The 21,785-nt window shown below is 44.8% G+C and overlaps 1 protein-coding gene across 1 annotated transcript in view; it reads left to right on the top strand.

The window, feature by feature from the left end:
* Window positions 1-21,434, top strand: part of suclg1 (succinate-CoA ligase GDP/ADP-forming subunit alph) — a 36,117-nt gene extending 14,683 nt beyond the window's left edge. The window contains exons 6-10 of the mRNA XM_083634909.1: window positions 3,037-3,094; window positions 6,005-6,088; window positions 6,779-6,930; window positions 14,023-14,211; window positions 21,090-21,434. Of these exons, the coding sequence (XP_083491035.1) occupies window positions 3,037-3,094; window positions 6,005-6,088; window positions 6,779-6,930; window positions 14,023-14,211; window positions 21,090-21,116 (510 nt within the window). The 3' untranslated portion in view covers window positions 21,117-21,434. The remainder of the gene's footprint in view (window positions 1-3,036; window positions 3,095-6,004; window positions 6,089-6,778; window positions 6,931-14,022; window positions 14,212-21,089) is intronic.
* The last annotated feature ends 351 nt before the right edge of the window (window positions 21,435-21,785 follow it).

Genomic DNA, 21,785 nt, shown 5'->3' with positions numbered 1-21,785 from the left:
AGCTGGCATATGATCCAGGCCAACTCTTGCCGTGTCGTGCATGGCTGCCAGGGTTCGACCATCAGCAGAGAGACGGGAGCAAGCTCCAGTGTCCCTCCAACAGGCCTGCAACTCCCTTATGTAGTCCACTGAGTGAGGGACCTCAAAGGCAGTGGAGGCTGGCCTGCGCCTGAAGAAGGCGCTTGCGGGAGCCGATTCCGCTTGCTGCGGTATGTCCATGCGTAGGTGATCTAGCGCCCTGCGCATGACCGTACGCATGGGGTGGTCCTCCGTCTCAGCCAGCGAACTGTGAGCGGAGGAATGGGAGCCCGGCCCTGAGGCCCGGGAGACCCCATCCAATGAGTCTTCCCCATAATCACGAAAGTGAGTCGCAGAAGCTGCCAGGGAGAGTGTATCCTCCTCTGGGGCAAGCGCCGGCTCTGAAGGGACACCAGGCTGGTGAGCCATGAGCATGGACCTCATCTGGGCCAGCTCAGCGGACAGCTGCTCCACCTTTGATGACAGCCCACTGCGGTCAGACTTCGTCTTTTTCTTGGAGGGTCCACCCGCAGCGGCCTCAGCCAGACGCTTAGAGCTCCTACGTTGGAGCGGAGACACTTGGCCCGATGGGGGGATGTCACCTTCGCCCATTGGGTGTTCCAGCTCTGCCAGTCTGACAGCCCTAACTGCCCTAGGCATGTAGCTGCAGTTCATGCATGGATTGTCCGACAGTGCCTCCCTCAGGTGCACAGGACCAAGGCACGCGGGGCAGAGATCATGGCCATCCTCTGGCTGCAGAGGAGCCTCACAGGATGTGCAATAATGTGCATTATCCATCATGGTGGCCCCAGTTAGTAACACCGCCACACCGTCTAATGCACACCCTTCACAGTTAGCCCAGAGCGCGGACGCAACTGGTCCCTACTGTAGATGCTGTATGCTGGGGGGAGGGAGCGCGTACGCTGCCTATACCAGCAGGCAGCAGAGGCTTACTCCTACACAGTATATATATATATACACACAATGTAATTAATTAATATATATATTAATTAATATTACTGTCACTAGCAGTGGTTATACCAAACAAAACAACATCTAAACTCATTCAAAATGAAAACACTACTCACAGCGCTGACGCTATAACGTTAGTGAACAGAATGAGACCATATACTGGGGGGAGGGAGCGCGTACGCTGCCTACACCAGCAGAGGCTATTTCTTTTTTCTTTTTTTTTCTTTTTTTTAACCACTCTTACAACGAAAAAACACTCATCATAGCGCTGAAGCTATAACGTTAATGACAAAATGAGGCCATATGCTGGGAAGAGGGAGCGCGCACGCAGCCTTCCCCAACAGAGGTTTATTCAAGTTACATAACAATAACGATAACCAATAACAACCGGGAAGCGCTAACGCAACCCCCACACTTGTAATGCCGGGAGGAGGCTGCGCAACGCAACACTCACCGGCAAGTCTGCAGCAGTAGGTATCGTTGAAGATACAGCTTTGCAAACAATTATGAAGTCACCTCACCTTGTCCGGAGAGGGAAGTGGAAAACACTGCCTTACCGGCGAAAGAACGCCGCAGCGTCCACCTGAACAAAAAATAACTCCTCTCATACGAGGAAGATATTTCCGTCGCAGCTCCTGGAGGGCGAACGTTCGCTGCTCCGACCAACAACGGCCGCGGAACTACTAGCAACGGAATGTACGTTTTAATATGAAGTATCTCGTAATGCTTTCAAAAGCACTCTGCGCGCGAGAAGTTGAAAAGGAAATGATCCCTGATGACACCGGAAGATATAACCTCGGTCCGGTCATCCAGGGGGTCACAGGTGACATTGTTGGTATACAATACTCGAACTGCGCATGCGCGAAGGGGAATATTCAGTGCTTAAGCACCGCCTCTGGCGGTCAGCAGGGATGAAATAGAACTAAAAAGGGTCTGATTTTCGGTTAGTGTTGTAAAATATGCTATCTAATTTCTAACAGTTAATGGATATCAAACTGGCACTGTAACTGTTTTTGGTATCTGTCTGGATTTTAAGGTATGGCACATTTTGGATTTTTGAAGTTTTGTTCTAGAATTTGTGTTGTGACAACAATACATTGACTGCGTTTGTATTGATTTAAAACGAGCTGATGGCATATAAAACAGTTACATTCAAATGTATTCTATTGTGTAATGAAATATGTTTTCAGTCAGTAAAGAAAGCTATCAAACTGGTAATGAATGGTAATGGTTTGCAGCACATCCCACCCTGCCTTCTCCTCCACCCCCCTCTCCCCTCTCCCTTGAACTGCGTGCCCGCGCCTGTGCGCGTTTCGAGCCGCTCTCTCTCCATAGCGTGCCACAGTCTCGCCAATGACGAAATGAATTTGCCATTCATTTCCAGACCTTTCTTAAACTGCGCGTGTGTGTGTGCATGCATGTACGTGTGTGTGCATGCTTGTGTGCGTGCATTAGCGGCTTTGAAAAGCTATTGTCCTCGAGACGCTCGCTCTCTCTCTCTCTCTACGCCTGTGCCTCAGCTGTCTCTGCAGAGCTGGGGGCGGGGCCTAGGCTAAATCTCATCGCACAAATCTTGCCAGACACATCTCGCCCACAAACACACATAGTCACTTATAGAAGCAGCTGCACCGCTTAAAAAAAAGGGAAAGGAGAAAAAAAAGAGAGGAGATGCACTGAAAATTTTGGCCGATTCCGATTATCGATCGATATGATGTCAAGTTTCTATGATAATCACATTTTATACATACTGAAAACAACATTAAACACGGTGAATTTGTGAATGTTTTTCTTTATTGTGAAATCATAGATTTTCCGCATTGTTTCCTCTCAATATGAAGAATTTGGCCGATACGGATAACCAATATTAACATTGCTCTTATTTTGCTCATCGGACCGATACGATAATACTGTATATAAAAAAAAAAAGACTAACTTCGGCCGATACCGATAAAATTGCCGATATATTGTGCATCCCTAGTACTGTATGTTTGTGTCTGAGTGATGATGCCTCCATGTCAACGACATTTTGAAATGTTTTATTTTCAGCCTGGAGAATGCAAGATTGGGATCATGCCAGGCCATATTCACAAGAAAGGAAGAATTGGTATGATTACCTAAACTGTTCATGAAATGTATTAAATTATAAATGATAGCCTAGTCAGAATTATATTCTTTCTTTAAAATGTTACTTCCCGCTACAACACAGAAGGTCTGTATTGATCTGTATGTGTCAGTAGAGACTGACAGCTGGCATGTCTGTATCTACAAACAGAATGTTAATTGCTCGCTCGATGTTCTCCGATAAGTGTCTCAGTCTGTGAATGACTTCAGTGTGTGATGGAAGAGAAAGACATTAAAGCATAGCTAAGCTTCACTAGCGCTCAAAGAGTAGCTTTCCTGGCAAGGCTTTCCTCTCATGTGCCTATTCATGATGAAGCCACTTTTATCATAGGTAAAGCCCTTCACCATTGTTGGCTCCTCTCAGTTTTCCTTCTCCCAGACAGCAGACGGCTCCATTAGCTCTGTGTGCTGCTGCTCGTCCATGGACCTCTGCAGTGCAGACAGTCTGTTTTATAGCCAAAATCAACTGACATCACTTCTACTGTATAGACATGGACCTCTGCAGACAGTCTGTTTTATAGCTAAATCAACTGACATCACTTCTACTGTATAGACATGGACCTCTGCAGACAGTCTGTTTTATAGCTAAATCAACTGACATCACTTCTACTGTATAGACATGGACCTCTGCAGACAGTCTGTTTTATAGCCAAAATCAACTGACATCACTTCTACTGTATAGACATGGACCTCTGCAGACAGTCTGTTTTATAGCCAAAATCAACTGACATCACTTCCACTGTATAGACATGGACCTCTGCAGACGGTCTGTTTTATAGCTAAATCAACTGACATCACTTCTACTGTATAGACATGGACCTCTGCAGACAGTCTGTTTTATAGCCAAAATCAACTGACATCACTTCCACTGTATAGACATGGACCTCTGCAGACAGTCTGTTTTATAGCTAAATCAACTGACATCACTTCTACTGTATAGACATGGACCTCTGCAGACAGTCTGTTTTATAGCTAAATCAACTGACATCACTTTCACTGTATAGACATGGACCTCTGCAGACAGTCTGTTTTATAGCTAAATCAACTGACATCACTTCCACTCTATAGACATGGACCTCTGCAGACAGTCTGTTTTATAGCTAAATCAACTGACATCACTTCCACTCTATAGACATGGACCTCTGCAGACAGTCTGTTTTATAGCTAAATCAACTGACATCACTTCTACTGTATAGACATGGACCTCTGCAGACAGTCTGTTTTATAGCTAAATCAACTGACATCACTTTCACTGTATAGACATGGACCTCTGCAGACAGTCTGTTTTATAGCTAAATCAACTGACATCACTTCCACTCTATAGACATGGACCTCTGCAGACAGTCTGTTTTATAGCTAAATCAACTGACATCACTTCCACTCTATAGACATGGACCTCTGCAGACAGTCTGTTTTATAGCTAAATCAACTGACATCACTTCTACTGTATATACATGGACCTCTGCAGACAGTCTGTTTTATAGCTAAATCAACTGACATCACTTCTACTGTATATACATGGACCTCTGCAGACAGTCTGTTTTATAGCTAAATCAACTGACATCACTTTCACTGTATAGACATGGACCTCTGCAGACAGTCTGTTTTATAGCCAAAATCAACTGACATCACTTTCACTGTATAGACATGGACCTCTGCAGACAGTCTGTTTTAGAGCTAAATCAACTGACATCACTTCCACTGTATAGACATGGACCTCTGCAGACAATCTGGTTTATTTGGTCTATGGACCTCTGCAGACAGTCTGTTTTATATGGTCCATGGACCTCTGCAGACAGTCTGTTTTTATATGGTCCATGGACCTCTGCAGACAGTCTGTTTTATATGGTCCATGGACCTCTGCAGACAGTCTGTTTTATATGGTCCATGGACCTCTGCAGACAGTCTGTTTTATATGGTCCATGGACCTCTGCAGACAGTCTGTTTTATATGGTCCATGGACCTCTGCAGACAGTCTGTTTTATATGGTCCATGGACCTCTGCAGACAGTCTGTTTTATATGGTCCATGGACCTCTGCAGACAGTCTGTTTTATATGGTCCATGGACCTCTGCAGACAGTCTGGTTTATTTGGTCCATGGACCTCTGCAGTCTGTTTTATAGATCAAATCAACTGACATCACTTCCACTGTATAGACAGCCTCTGCTATAGAGCTGCTGTATGGTGGAGTAATCCCTTCTCCTTTAGCATGCTGAACCCAAGGCAAAGACCAGAATATAAATGATTTTGATACGCAGCAGCAGTTCTTTTCCTTCTGTCGCCCTATAGGCCTGGGGCCGGTTGCACGAAGCACCTTAAGTTAAGATTTTCCTTAGAGTCCGAGTTAAGGTGTCCATAAAATAGAATCGGTTGCACAAAACACCCTTAAATCGTCTCCTTAAGGTTAAACATTTTAAGGAAAACATAAGCACAAGATTTAAGGGTGTTTTGTGCAGCCAATTCTATTTTATGGACACCTTAACTCGGACTCTGAAGGAAAATCTTACCTTAAGGTGCTTTGTGCTACCGGACCCTGGTACTTGATTTGAGCAGTATTTTAGTAGGTTAATAGTTGAAGGAAAACTTCACTGGAAAAACAATGCAGATTTATTTTGCACATGATCATCTGACACATATCCAAAAGCTGTAAACTGTTTTGCAGACATTCATTGCGAGTTGATTTAAGTTAAGTTGAAATAAATAATAATACAATTATTTCTCAATAACTGTCAAACTAAATGAATGTCCGCAAAACTGTTGACAGTTTTTGGATATGTGTGATATTATGGGCAAAATAAATCAGTGTTGTTTTTCGGTGAAGTGTCCCTTTGGTTTATTTGTTGTTGTTTTTTCAAATATGACATAATAAAATTATACTTGCTTATATTTTTAGGCATTGTATCTAGATCGGGTACCCTGACATATGAAGCTGTGCACCAAACTACACAAGTCGGCCTGGGCCAATCACTCTGCATTGGTAAGCTACATACTGTGTCATAATGAATATGAATTAAAATATATGTGCTGTTTGGTGGAGCTGGAATCAACCAAAGTTATGTGTGGACCATAACGACTTGTAAAAAGTTGTCCTTTGGTGTTTTGGTTGATGGTTGCTGCTGATGAGCAAGGCAACATTAAACTGGCAGATTTCAAAATGGTGTCTGACATTACATTCTTTCCCGTACAGACTAAAGGAAGATTGGCATGTATCTGGCCTAGGGCCAAACACACTGTTAAAGAAAGTGTTGTTCATTTTAAGGTGATAAAGTCCAAATGAAAAGTCTTGTTGCCATGACCTCAATTCCTTTTAACACTGTGGATTTCTATATTTTTCTCATGAATATTTATTGCCGATGATGTTACGACGACCAGACCACTAGACACAGGAGGAGCTGGCACTCAACAGCAATGGAATAAAACAAACTGAAATATTGTAATGTAAAACAATGTTTTATATACGCAAAAATATCGCATCTTAATCTCAGATGCAATAATGCAGACATTGCAAAAAGAAATCCAGCAAGCCCATCATCAGTCCAAAATAGCCATTGTGCAAGCTTCTTATTCTACTCACAGGCTAAAGAGTCACCTGAAGATCAAACACCTACAGGACTTCTCCTTTGAGTCTTGAATTAGGCATCGCAAGTGTTTGCTTTGTCTTGTCCAGGCATTGGCGGTGATCCATTCAACGGCACAAACTTTATCGATTGTCTGGAGGTGTTCCTGCAGGATCCCAAGACGGACGGCATCATCCTTATCGGAGAAATCGGCGGCAACGCGGAGGAGAATGCAGCAGATTACCTCAGACAGCACAACTCTGTAAGGGTAGACACACACAGGACCCCCCGTTATTCTCACTGCAGTCTCCTTATAATAGGCTATGCTACAGCTGCAGCCCAACCAGTGGGCAAGCTCGGAGGTTTTCCCACGAGGACGCGGAAGTAACCCTAAAAGCTGTAATTCCTCGAATGGCCACTTGTGGCAGGACTCAGAAGTCCCGTCGTTCCCGTTCACCCCCATGTTAAAATGCCCCACTTTGTAACAGTGATTAAGCATCTTTACAGCCTGGACCGAAACACGGTTTTGGTCTATATTTCTAATTTCTCCTTTTCATAACAACTTTGGTAATCTCTTATATATCTCGCCCTTTTGGAGTAAAATCGACGATATAAAAGGGGGTGATTGACAGGTCGCCTGTCCAGTGATCTCGCAGCTTGCCAATCATGGACCAATAGCAGGCTGAGCTGCAGCTCTGGGAAACCCCCATCTCACGTGAGCTGCTCAAGGACCCCAAGATGGTGACAGACAACGCTTTGCTGCAAAACGTGCGTCCAAAAAATAGTAGATGGGTTTTGTCCATATTATTTAGGTCAGTGAGTCCAACACATTTGTTCAGATTAAAAACAACTGTATCACTCTGAATTAGCTATTAGTCTTGTCATTTCAAATCCATCAGCTGTAGTGAACGCTGCAAATCGTAATACAGCAACGACGATGTAGAACAACTGAGTATCCTTTCATCTCACTACTATTCACCGACACCTTATGTTCAGACCTTACAGTGGGCCAAATTCTTCCGGGTCCTATTAACACTTCCGGCGGCCACGGCGCCAAATATGAAAGAACGTCATGAAGAAGAGAGTTGTTTTTGTAGCGGACAGCGCAGGGTGTAAAACAAAGAACGTAGCCTACTACTTTGAGCTCAGTACACAGCAAGCAAGCGGAGTATCCACTGTTAGCCAGGTCAGATAACGTTATCGTCGACAATGACGAGCACTTTCTTGTAAAACATACCTGGACTCCAACAAAGAAAGCTTCAGAAGGTTTTCTGTCCTCCGAGCGCAGCTCGAGCCACTTAGGTCTATAAGACCCGCAGACGTTAACGTAATTCCCTGGAATGCGAGAATTAACGAGCCAGTTACATGGCGTTGCATTCTTAGACACTTTGCCGTTTGCTTTTATTTGGTATGTTACACACAATTGGCTAAATTATTAGTTAATTCAGTGTTAGATGATATTGGAGCAGCCAGCCATTTTTTTTTCTTTTTTTTTTGCCGGAAGTCGTCGGAACGACCACACAACCAGGTCAAATGGGCGTGGCTACATAAGGTGAATAATCAGGCGGCTTAGAGCGCCGCATAATTGCTCAACAGTTGAGCGGGCGAGGTCGCGCAGCGGCTGAGCTGCGTGTGCAAGCACGCGCAACGTGCGAGGCGCTTAGCGGGCGAGCTACGCTAGAAAGGAGTGCGCAAAAGCGGTCGATATTTCTAGTTGTCATAATAAGCCCTAGGCTTTCGCTCCGGTTGTGCGTGTGTGTTGTTTGAGAAAGACGGAGAGATGGGATGAAATTGTGATTCACAGGGCATGTTCCAGAGATTTCGCGGAGCGGTTTGCCCCCGTCACTTTGGCGATGCACACACGTGGCGGCGGGGTAGCGAAGTGGCTAAGAACTTTCAAGTGACGTTCTTCACTTCAGTGGGCCTGCAGTTGGGATTTTGCTGCTCGGAGATGACTTCTACTGTCTGTTAATTTTGAGGCACGTGTGTGCGCGCGCGCGTGTGTGTGTGTGTGTGTGTGTGCGCGCATGTGCGTGCGTGAGTGTGTGTTTAAGGAGCTGTGGAGCCGAGAAATGGATTTGATTTGCTTTCGGCGGCCCTAATGCATGCAAATCTCTCCCCCGGCGTCTCAGGAGAACAACTTCTCTCGCTCAACATATAAAGTACAAACAGCCCCACCTAATCACCCAGAGTGTTGACAACTAGGGACCATTCAAATGAAACACTAACATGCGTGACAAAGCCCAGCGGAGTGTGTGGGAGCCAGCAGCACATCTCCCACTGAAAGTTGATTGTGTACAAAGCAATAATAAGCACAAAGTAAGCTGAAAAGCAAGGTGTTGTGTTGTGAAGACACATCATTTTACTTTGGTGCAAAACCGCAGTCCTCTTTAAATGGATTCAATACAGTAAGTGAGGGCAGGTCCCGTGTGTGACTGTGTGAAGCAGGCTGTTGCTGGCGAAGACAAAGTGTGCTCAGTGCTCAGTCAGCTTTCCTTGAATAAATAAAGGTCAAATAACCTGGAGACCGTCTTGCAATAGGATCACACTAGTGGTCACGACGCCCGCGACTTCAAAAGAATGTGGGCCGGTGGGGGGTACTTCCGGCCGCCTTGCTCAGACCACACGCATCTTCAAACTTCATTGGGAGCTACTACACACATGTAAAGTTGTTTCGTGACTGCATCTTGCACTGTTTAGAGACGCTAGCACATTAGCAAAATCTGTCCACAGACAGACAGACCGATATAAACACCTGGCAAAGTACTCAAAGCTTCTTCTGTGGTAGTTACAATACGCTTATTTCACATGCAGCCAAAGCATGTAAAATGCAGGAAGTAACACGATATAAAAATTAAAGTTCCTGCTGCTGATATAAATTGTATACAATTTCTATCAACAGCAGGACCTTTAATATATATATATATATATATATATATATATATATATATATATGGTATAGTATATACTAGTATAGTATATAGTTCCTGCATTTTAGACACAAAATGGCTGCTTTGGGTGTAATGTGAAATATGTGTATAGGTGTTTCCAGGACCACATTTTACCATGATCACACACATACACACACACACACACACACACACACGGTGAAAACAATAGCAGCTGCTGTCGCGGCTGGCAAAGATACAGCCGCAGGTGGCCATTAGCAAGGTCCAAAGCAATGGGGCAAATGATCAGACAGGGATAAATTAGCTTGATTGATCATTTTGGAAAGGTTCTATCTACATCTCAGTGATAGAACATTGCATGAAAGGTTCTACCTACATCTCAGTGATAGAACATTGCATGAAAGGTTCTACCTACATCTCAGTGATAGAACATTGCATGAAAGGTTCTACCTACATATCAGCAATAGAACATTGCATGAAAGATTCTACCTACATCTCAGTGTTAGAACATTGCATGAAAGGTTCTACCTACATCTCAGTGATAAAACATTGCATGAAAGGTTCTACCTACATCTCAGTGTTAGAACATTGCATGAAAGGTTCTACCTACATCTCAGTGATAAAACATTGCATGAAAGGTTCTACCTACATCTCAGTGTTAGAACATTGCATGAAAGGTTCTACCTACAACTCAGTGATAGAACATTGCATGAAAGGTTCTACCTACAACTCAGTGATAGAACATTGCATGAAAGGTTCTACCTACATCTCAGTGTTAGAACATTGCATGAAAGGTTCTACCTACATCTAAGTGTTAGAACATCGCATGAAAGGTTCTACCTACAACTCAGTGATAGAACATTGCATGAAAGGTTCTACCTACATCTCAGTGATAGAACATTGCATGAAAGGTTCTACCTACATCTCAGTGTTAGAACATTGCATGAAAGGTTCTACCTACATCTCAGTGATAGAACATTGCATGAAAGGTTCTACCTACATCTCAGTGATAGAACATTGCGTGAAAGGTTCTACCTACATCTCAGTGATAGAACATTGCATGAAAGGTTCTACCTACATCTCAGTGATAGAACATTGCGTGAAAGGTTCTACCTACATCTCAGTGATAGAACATTGCATGAAAGGTTCTACCTACATCTCAGTGATAGAACATTGCGTGAAAGGTTCTACCTACATCTCAGTGATAGAACATTGCATGAAAGGTTCTACCTACATCTCAGTGATAGAACATTGCGTGAAAGGTTCTACCTACATCTCAGTGATAGAACATTGCATGAAAGGTTCTACCTACATCTCAGTGATAGAACATTGCGTGAAAGGTTCTACCTACATCTCAGTGATAGAACATTGCGTGAAAGGTTCTACCTACATCTCAGTGATAGAACATTGCAGTGGCACTCCAGCAACTACCTTGAAATGGTGCCTGACATATTGCCATTTGAAAAATGCCCAATTTGTCCCAATGTTTGAAATATTCAACATTATTAAATGTGGGGTGACACATTCCGGGGGCCTTTGCAAACAGTTAATGAAGTTTGGAAGATCAGGCAGTAAACATTTAGAAAAGCTGCCTGCTTTCCTATCAGGCAGTAAACATTTAGAAAATCTGCCTGCTTTCCTATCAGGCAGTAAACATTTAGAAAAGCTGCCTGCTTTCCTATCCGCATCTTTGTCAACAACTTATTTTGTCTGTCGAGGCCAAATGGTTACAAGTATCAACATTCTGTGATACGAAGATGATACAGGCAATTGAAATATGCTGCTAAGAATTCTGCAAAATTCAATAAGTCGCCTCATATTTTCCGACCAGGTTCCGCTGTCCGATTTTATGGGTGGAGAGGGAGTGTTTCAAGGTTCAGTCTTTTCTGGAGACTGAAGTCTTCTGTGGCTTTTCTGAAGTCAGAAATAAGTTTGATAAGGAAAGACTGTATTACAATTTGCTTCGTGCATTTAAAGTAGGTTTGGAGTATTTGGCACCTAAGCTACCGTGAAGGTTTACTGCGATTTTTTTTCCATTTCCACCTCTTGACATTTAGCCCAGGCTCTCTCCATTGAGCTGAGCTAAGCCCTTGTAATTCGGTGAAAACAAACAGTGGAAACCAACACAGATCGTAGTCTGGGGAGAACTGGGTTAGGAGAAGCGCGTGTCGGTGTGTGTGCTCCATGTGCATGCACACATGCCAGCCTTATTAATATGTACCTGTCGTGTGGAGAGGGGCTTATAATTGTCTCAGCTTGGCATCTTAATCGTACAAATATAAAGCCTCACCCTGGTGCAGGCTGTGTTTCGCTTTAGAGCTTAGGCCTCCTCCAGTCCTGTCGGCGCACAGAGAAGTGGGGGGGAAAGCACCCTGTGCTCTCATAATGAAAGCAATATATCTGAACTGCTAACAGTGGAAGACAAAAGACAGGGAAAAGGAATGGTAATATGACTCCCCTCTCTTTATGCGCTGTCGGTACTTAGTATCCAGGGAGGCAGGGATTCATAGAGTCATTAAAGCCTCTTCTGTTTCAGATTTAAGACTTGATTCACACTAGTGGTGCTTCATTTACTCAAAACGTGGATGACTTGAGAAGAATACTAAAGATGAGGTGGAGCTGGGTTTTTGGTGCTGCTTCGTTTGGTGCGTGCGCTATCACTGGATGTAACCGTGGCATTTCCTACAGAACACCTTGAAGCGAAATGCCTCTTCTTCTTTCCTCGTTTCGTTTCCCCGTGCCGCTGTTCAAGTGTTCATATGGCTCATTAGCAGTGATGCTAGCTCTTGTTTGCCCTGGCACATGAGCATTTTGATGCTGTAGTTTCTTCAACTATCCAAAGTCATTGGCAATTGATATTAGCGGGGTGCCATCTCATTCCTGCCGCCATCAACGTTTGAATTTGGAACTAAGATGGCCCTTTTTAAAGGTTCTCGCCATGTAACCCCCCCCCCCCCCCATCGCCCCCTCCCCCCGTTTTGGGGAGATTTGTAGACTAGCACGTTTCCTCACATAGCCGCTTCTCTTCACCTGACAGCAAGGGGTTTCACTGGCAGGACATCATCAACCTTGGGAGGATCACGCTACCCCCCCCCCCCCCTCCTAGTTCCTGTCCCCCCCCGAACAGGTGCCCCGACCGACCACAGGAGGCACTAGTACAGAGACCAGGACACATACATTTAATTCAGCTTCCCACCCGCAGAAAGGGGCCAACAATTGTGCCCGCATGGATGTCCGACCTAGCCAGAGGTAACACGGGGGCCTGAACCTGCGACCCTCGTGTAGGAAGGGAATCTACCGGTTCCTTGGGTTGTTGAACACGCCACATCTTAACCCTCCCGATAACAGTCTGCCAGACGAGGCGCTCGCTGACTCCCTTAAAGGCCCAGAGGACCCGTGTGTGTGTGTGTGTGTGTGTGTGTGTGTCCTCTACAATTATGATGTTATTGCTGAGTATGAAATATTAGCTATTGCATACACCCACGCGCGCGCGCACACACACGCGCGCGCACGCTAGCTGGCTTACTGCAGATGATGATGATGTTATTGCTGAAGATGAAATATTAGCTCTCTTCACCTTGGAAATGATCTCAACTGTTGAATGTAACTATCCATCAGCCAGCAAGCAGCACAGACAGGCCTGCGCCCGAGCTAATCAGTGCCTCCATGACTAATTACCAGCTCAGAAAGGAGATGATATGAGATGGCAGGAGCCGAGCGGAGCCCCTCCCCCTCTCTGCTCACACACCCACCCGTGCAATTAAAGGACTTGATTGACCCTTGTTGTTTTAATAGACACAGATCTGTTATCTCTGACGGACGAGCCTGTTCTTCTCTGGGACGTTTGGCAGTGGGAGGACATGGAACACTTTCTTTCTGATGAATGTGTTGAAGGCAGGTGCAGGAAGAAAATACGTTGCGTTTTGTCTATTTTTCTATAGTTCTTCCTTGCATACCTTTTTGTTTCTTTGCCAACATTGCTCCCACATTCTCAACTCGGGCTGCAACGAACGCTTATTTTCATTGTCGATGAATCGATTCGTCGTGTGGTCTATAAAATACCCAAAGATATTCAGTTTACTGTCATTGAGGATTGAAGAAACCAGAAACTATTCACATTTAAGAAGCTGGAATCAGAATTTTTACTTTTTTTTCTTTCTTAAAGGATGGCTTTACCGGTAATCAACCCACTTTGTGTCATTAATAATCTCTGTATATATAAGCACATGGGCAGTGTTTACCTTCTCTCTCCGTTTTCCTCACGGAGATCTCCCATTTCAATATCCCCATAATATCAAAATAGTTGGCGATTAATTTAATAGTTGATAGCTAATCGATTAAAGCTCTAGTTCTTCTTCTCACACATTCCTCTGATCTCATTCTCCCGTTCTGTCCCTCTCACCTCATTTCACTCTGTTTCCTCTGTACCTCGCCGCTGTGCTCAGGGTGCTAAGGCCAAGCCTGTGGTGTCCTTCATCGCCGGGTTAACCGCTCCTCCTGGCCGTAGGATGGGCCACGCCGGCGCCATCATCGCCGGCGGAAAGGGCGGAGCCAAAGAGAAGATCGCAGCCCTCCAGTCGGCCGGGGTCGTGGTCAGCATGTCCCCTGCACAGCTAGGCAGCACGATATTCAAGGTAAGGCCTTTTCTCCCCAACACGGAGATCATGTGATCTGCAAAAAGCCAATATTCTGGTGCAGAACATGCATGAAAGAAACATTAGCATGTGCAGGGCCACACGGTTTATAGATTTAGCCGAGATTGATCTTGAAATTAATTACGGGGAGTTATAGCATCGTTTAACGGTGTATTTATAATCCTGTTTCAGCAAGAATATCCGTGGGTATTTTTGAGAGATGTCTGCATTCATCATGAATATCATAGTTATTTTTGAGAGATGTCTGCATTATTCAAATGTCACACATCTGCATTTGGCATCCCCGCTATTAGCCTGGTCAAATTCATCCTGATAATGTGACCTCATATTGTTTCACTCTGCGTATCAGTCTCGAGTACTTGCCTTGACAGACGACGCCTTCAGCCAATCGGTGTCACCAAATCCAATCCAATCGGAAAAAAGGCCAAAAACGTCTTTTCCGCCGAGAAACACCGCTGGTGCAGACTCTTGTTCTTGGTTAATTGTGGTTATAGAGTCTATGTCTGGAATAACTGCCCTTATGGCTGTTCACTCTATTAACGTTACCGCTTGTTGCTTCGGGGAGCCGCCATACTGCCAACCCTGATTCGCCAGTTACAATGTCAACTACGAGGCATGTCCCTGATTGGCCCATGCACATTGTCATTTCTGGAAATCCCTGGGAGCTGGTTGGAGGCGAGACCGATCCGTCGAATGAAACGCAATGCGAGTTCACGTGATGTGGATGGTTTACCATGCTACCCCACGATTACATACCGACAAGGCTTTGAAAATGCCAGGGGACAGTGCTGCTGCTCCGGATCCTGAGCCCTGCTGCTGCTCCGGATCCAGAGCCCTGCTGGGGACAGTGCTGCTGCTCCGGATCCAGAGCCCTGCAGCTTTTTATTCTAGCCATCTAATCAGGATCATTTTACACCTGGGTCACCAGGCCAATGCAATTAACTCCCTGGGAGGAGAGAAAAGCAGCAGTAGTAGGACCATGATTGAAAACCACTGCTCTAAATAATCAGTCTGTGTGAAATATAATTCAAAACGTGCTGTTCAAAGGTGCCCCTCTCTTTTCAAACCGGAGCCACAGCAGAGGCTTTGCACAGTTCATGTTTCCTCCTATCTATCAGGCGTCTCCCCTCTGTCCAATGTTAATTCTCTTCCCTCCCTCCCTCATCCATCAATCTCCTCCAGTCGTCGTCCCTGTCTGCATTCCTCTTCTTGCCTGTAGCTTCACTCATTTTCTCTCAAACAGTCTCTCTATGGTCGCTGCCAAATTAAAATGCAACACAACACTGGCTGGCTACACAGCAGGTAATATGAAATATCGAAACAGCAAAAACTGCCTTTCAAATGAAAAAAAATGTTGGGACCCACATGTTGCAAAAAAAAAAAAAAGCTTTAGTGGTGAAAATGACAGAAAAGGGATTTACTTGATCTTCACTAATTGTAGTTTTCTTATTATAGTGGCCTGTTATTTTGACAGAAATATAGATCCAACAGAAAAGTCTAGTGAACCGGTAATGTCACAATGCAAAATACTGTACTAGCAATATTGCTTTGTCATTTGGTCATACTGCTTTTTTTTTTTTTTGGTCGTGGGAATAAAATGTCTTTGCGCCACACACTGAATCACAGCGCCGCCGCGCTCCTTCACGGAGCAGCTGAAAGTGCCAGCAGGTTTACTGGGCAGCGGAATTCATTTTTGCCGGGAAAGCAGCAAGGTTGAGATTGAACTTTTAATATGCGATAAAGAATGGCAACGGAGAAGGGCAGCAATTAATAAAACGTTTGTTGACAGTGGCTGAGCTGGTGCCTCTTCCTTTCCATTCATCACTAGGGAAGCACTTTTAACAAGATGTATAAAAAGTGAAAGCATGTATTACGCCCATTCATCATCTTATACTTTCATTACCGGCGCTGGCACAACTGCACACAGATATAGATTCACGTGCATCCCCCCCCCCCCCCCCCCCCAAGTTTAATTTATAATCATTGTGCGTAATGATGAAAAACGTGTTCTCTGCTTGTTTAATTTTGCAGCCCATTGTGTTCATACATCTCTGTTAATCTCATTGACCGCGCTAATCGAAGTACTAACACATAAGCGAAGCGAGTCAACATAATGCGGCCAGCATGATAACCTGCATATAGAGCGCAACACAACATGCCATAAATATGAAGTAGTGCAAACGTGCATTCACATATTTTATCAGTTGTTAATAAATGACAAGTATACAATCTATGTTATTTGTTACAATCATTAGGAAATTGTGTGCAGGAAAAATGAACTTTGCGCGTAGAGCCTATCAATTTCCCCAACTGGCCATAAACAGTGGTTGATGTCCCATTATTTTCTCATTTTACACAAGATTTATCTCTCAAAGCATTTCTCATTCTTGATAAGACCCCCCCCCCCCCCCCCCCCCCCAAAAAAAAAGCAAGTTCATGCATCGTCAACTGTGTATTTATTTTGAATCGAGGAAAAGAGGGCATTATTTTGAGGCTTTGCGAGTCAAATGAAATTTCTGATGACAAGCAGTAATACTGCTGGAGGTTCTGAGTTGTACATCATGGAGATAAACACGCTGCTGGAGATGTCGTTGTCTTCTCAGTTACATCAGCACATCAGTGCACAGCAACATCATTCATGGTAATGTTGTTACAGATACACACTGTCCATTCTGCTATATGCAGGGTACAGATACACACTGTCCATTCTCCTATATGCAGGGTACAGCTAACTGACATTGACCCCATTCTCCCTGTAAACATTACCTTTTCAGATTTTGCCATTTTACAATTGGTTGAAAACAAAATATGGTAACAAATAATATACATACAGGCTAATTAACAAAATAAATGTGCATATTTGATTCTGACGACCTATACATTACAATTTTGGATGGGGATCTTTGAATCTTGAGCTTTTCCTACTTTTTCTTTTGAATTCAAATACAGGAAAGAATTCCATACATTGAACGCAAATACAACATGCAATACTTCTTTCCAATGGCATTCCTAGTGCAAGGACAACGTACCAAATGACAACATATTGATCTATCTATGACTTAACACATACTAATTTATTTATATAAAGCTTCATGACAAAGCATGTCTGTGTGAACTTTGTAGAGCATGAGACCACAATGGAAATAAGCCCTCGGGCTTTGTTGTGTTTTATTCCTTTTGTTTCAATGAATCTGGTCTTACGCTGTATTTCTCGTGCCATTGTTTCAATAAAGTATTCAATCAATCAATCAAAGAGTAGCTAGCTCTGACTAATCCATCAGTCACAAAGTAAGATGATACAATACAGTATTCAAAACAATATAAAACAAAGAAACAAAACTGAGCACGAGAAACACAAATTATGACCTGTCCTATAACTTTAATGGACTTGTGTATAGAGTAACGCAGGATCAGCAGATCCCCCCTTCAGAGTTGTGTGGACTTGTGATCACTTAGCAGAGCGCAGGTTCAACCTTCTGAACAACATGAAAACGGCCATGAGAAGCCGTCTGTCCGAGGCCAAGACACAAAACCTTCTGACAATCGCCTCTGCAGCAATCTCCCTCGATGCGTTTGATTACGCTCAAGCGAGCACCCGTTTTTTGTTTGTTTGTTTGTTTTCCCCCGAATATCACCCCTTACCCCATTTTTCTCCCCAATTCTACTTTTCCCCCCTGCTGCCCCGGTCACTGCTCCACCCTCTGCCGATCTGGGGAGAGCCAAGACTAGCACCATGCTTCCTCTGACACACGCGCAGTTGCCAGCCACTTCTTCTCACCTGACAGCAGGGAGCTTCACCGGCAGGCCGTATAGCACGTGGGAGGATCACGCTATTCCCACCACTTCCCTTCCGCCCCGAACAGGTGCCCCCCGACCGACCAGAGAGCACCCGGTTTAAAGTCCATGCGGACCAGGAGGGAGGTTTGAGTTCAGGCTAGCTTACAGCAGGTCAATTGAGTTCAATTTAATTTCTCGTAAATGGTTTGTTCATATTTGTGATTGTATCATTCTGTAAATTTGCGTCGTTCATATTAGCCTCTTAGTCAAAGTGGCCACGCACACGGTGCTTTAGTGCCCCCTGCTGGCACTGCTTTTTGATGTGTTTATTTGCACGATACAACACAGCAGCAGGAACACAACAAAAGAGAAGAAGCAAAATGTGCAGGTGAGATTGAGGAAACACCAAGAGGCTTCACGTTATAGAAGCAAAGTCTGTGTGCTTAGCGTGTGCTGACATGAAAAGTGGCCACGCAGTCGATGCCTCTGGTAATCTTTTCTCTCTTATGAATGCATCATCTAAGTTGGTTCTTCTGCTCTGTATATGACATGTAATTGTGTGTGTTTTTGAAAATTAAATGGGCTCATTCTATTTAAAAAAAAATGACAAGACGATGCGGAATCTGACGCAACCTCTGATCTGGCCCCAGCTGTGTAGAGGTTCATCATTATTGCTAGCTTTTAAATGGTTTCATTTTCTTTCACCGTGTCCTTTTTTTTTTTTTACTTTCCCAAATTTCAATTCACACGAGTATTTTCAACCACGCTTTTGAGTGGCACACCGTCTATTAATTTTCCTCCCCCTCTCTTCCACTTGACTTGTGTTGTGGAGCCCTCTCCATCTGAAGCTTCTCTCCTGCCCTCTTCATCTGAAGCTTCTCTCCTGCCCTCTTCATCTGAAGCTTCTCTCCTGCCCTCTTCTATATTTGGCTCTTGACTCTGTCTCACACAAAACATCTCTTTTTTCCCCTCTGTCACAAGTGCTCCTGCATTTAACTAGGCTGTCTGATTCCCCTCTGTCACAAGTGCCCCTGCATTTACCTAGGCTCTCTGATTCCCCTCTGTCACAAGCGCCCCTGCATTTAACTAGGCTGTCTGATTCCCCTCTGTCACAAGCTCCCCTGCATTTACCTAGGCTGTCTGATTCTCCTCTGTCACAAGCTCTCCTGCATTTACCTAGGCTGTCTGATTCCCCTCTGTCACAAGCTCCCCTGCATTTACCTAGGCTGTCTGATTCCCCTCTGTCACAAGCTCCCTGCATTTACCTAGGCTGTCTGATTCCCCTCTGTCACAAGCTCCCCTGCATTTACCTAGGCTGTCTGATTCCCCTCTGTCACAAGCTCCCTGCATTTACCTAGGCTGTCTGATTCCCCTCTGTCACAAGCTCCCCTGCATTTACCTAGGCTGTCTGATTCCCCTCTGTCACAAGCTCCCTGCATTTACCTAGGCTGTCTGATTCCCCTCTGTCACAAACTCCCCTGCATTTACCTAGGATCTCTGATTCCCCTCTGTCACAAACTCCTCTGCATTTACCTAGGATCTCTGATTCCCCTCTGTCACAAGCTCCCCTGCATTTACCTAGGCTGTCTGATTCCCCTCTGTCACAAGCTCCCTGCATTTACCTAGGCTGTCTGATTCCCCTCTGTCACAAACTCCCCTGCATTTACCTAGGATCTCTGATTCCCCTCTGTCACAAACTCCCCTGCATTTACCTAGGATCTCTGATTCCCCTCTGTCACAAGCTCCCTGCATTTACCTAGGCTCTCTGATTCCCCTCTCTCACAAGCTCCCTGCATTTACCTAGGCTGTCTGATTCCCCTCTGTCACAAGCTCCCCTGCATTTACCTAGGCTGTCTGATTCCCCTCTGTCACAAGCGCCCCTGCATTTACCTAGGCTGTCTGATTCCCCTCTGTCACAAGCTCCCCTGCATTTGTCTCTTGTACCCTTGAGTTACTGTCTGCTCTCTTAGATCAGCAAAGCATATGCCTGCATCTTCCCCCCCTTTCTCTTGTCACTCCTCTCATCCCATCACCCCCTTCTGTCGTCCTCTCCTCATCTTCTCCCTGCCTTTCTGTTTCACATCTGGGCTGAGTTGATGGATATATGCCTGCTTTGCCCCCTAGACACTGGATCCTGCGCCACCCCTTTTTACCCCACCGCTCCTCATCTGTCAAGAGACTGCCAGTGGACGAGGGGACAGCCATGTTGCACCCGCATCCCCACCCGTCCAGCCACCCACCCAAAAGCCTCCTCTTTCATGCAGTCTTCTTCATAAAGTCACGGGTAGAGAGACTGCTGTTGCCTCCTAAGTCTGTCAGATATCTCAACAGCGGTGGTGCAGAGTAGAAACACGAGCGCCTTTTCCCCTCCAGGTGGCAGTAGGCCTCCAGGTACCCACAAGTCATTTAGCATGTGCATAAGTATGCATGCGTGTGCCTTCTGCAGACCTGATAAATGACATTTGCATAAAGTATTTTTTTTTCCCCTGCAGAATGGGGATTCTTTGGGGAACGACATATTCTATCACCCTGCGGTTTGTTTGATATTTAGCAAATTGAATATGTAAATAGCTACATCCTGCTTAATGGCCAACATCATGCTCTGCCATTTGTTGCCACATAAGATGGACTTGGTCTTTACCGATAACACAGAGTAACTATAACCCAACTTAAAATCAAATTATCCCTCCCGACCACCAGGAGGAGGTGTGTCTGCGGCACACGGAGCTCGTATGTACTTGTCAGAATTTGAAAAGTGGATTAAAAAGAGATTTGTGGACGCGCGCTCTTCATCAATCACACGGCAAATTAAGCCGATTTAGCGCCCGGGAACGAACGTCGTAAACTTCCTGACACGCATACCACATGCGACAGGATTTGCCTCCAGGAAGAGGAGGAAGAGGAAGAAAAAAACAGCCATCAGGAAATCTAAAGCACTTACTACCTCTGTTTCTCCTCAACAGCTCAAGATCAAACCGAGCCGTGCAAATTCTCCACGAGTAAATCCTCCTCCTCTGTGCATGTCTCTCTCACTGCATTTCACGCATGTCTTCCTCTCTTTCTGTTGTCCTTCTCCGTAGGAGTTTGAGAAGAGGAAGATGTTGTAAATCGTGCAAGATGCCATCCGACCTTCCGCCGCTCCCCCCCCCGACCCAAATTGAGAAGAACAGGCTGATTGTTGAGATGGCTTTGCCCGACAGTGTCGATAAACCCTATTAAGTCCAACTACCATACGCACACGCAATGTTTATATTGTGATTTCTCTTTCTGCTATGACCGTGTACCTTACACACAGAGAATAAATAATACTGTCTTAATGGTATCCTACAATGTTGTTAATGGTGTCCTCCACAATGTAAGCTTAAATAGTAGAAGTTGTGTTGTTGTTTTCTCTCCGTACAATGTATTTCTTGTCAACAGCCGGAGGAGAGATACCATGGTACTGTAACCTTGGTGATCTGTTTCTTTCTATCACACTCCAGTCCTACTGTAAGACCTATTCCATCACTCATTTTCACCACCTGAATAAGAAATGTTTCTCAAATCATTTTTCTCTCTCTGCTGTGTTGTGCTTCTGCTTTCACATGGCGTGTTTGAGATGCACACATTCTGGATGTACCGGTAGTCTCTTTAATGAGCCCGTCTGGCAAGTCTGGATTCCTTGTCTTCGTCTTTTGAGGCATATGATGAAAGGAGTTTATCCGTTGATGGTAATAAGTGGAACAACAGGTGGTATCACATGCCGGATGGGCCGGGCCGGGCACGGTCCATGTTTA

This window comes from Poromitra crassiceps (assembly GCF_964638095.1).
Source record: "Poromitra crassiceps genome assembly, chromosome: 4".
Lineage (NCBI taxonomy): Eukaryota > Metazoa > Chordata > Actinopteri > Beryciformes > Melamphaidae > Poromitra > Poromitra crassiceps.
Note: the sequence above shows the minus strand (reverse complement) of the source record. Positions and strands in the feature narration are given on the sequence as shown.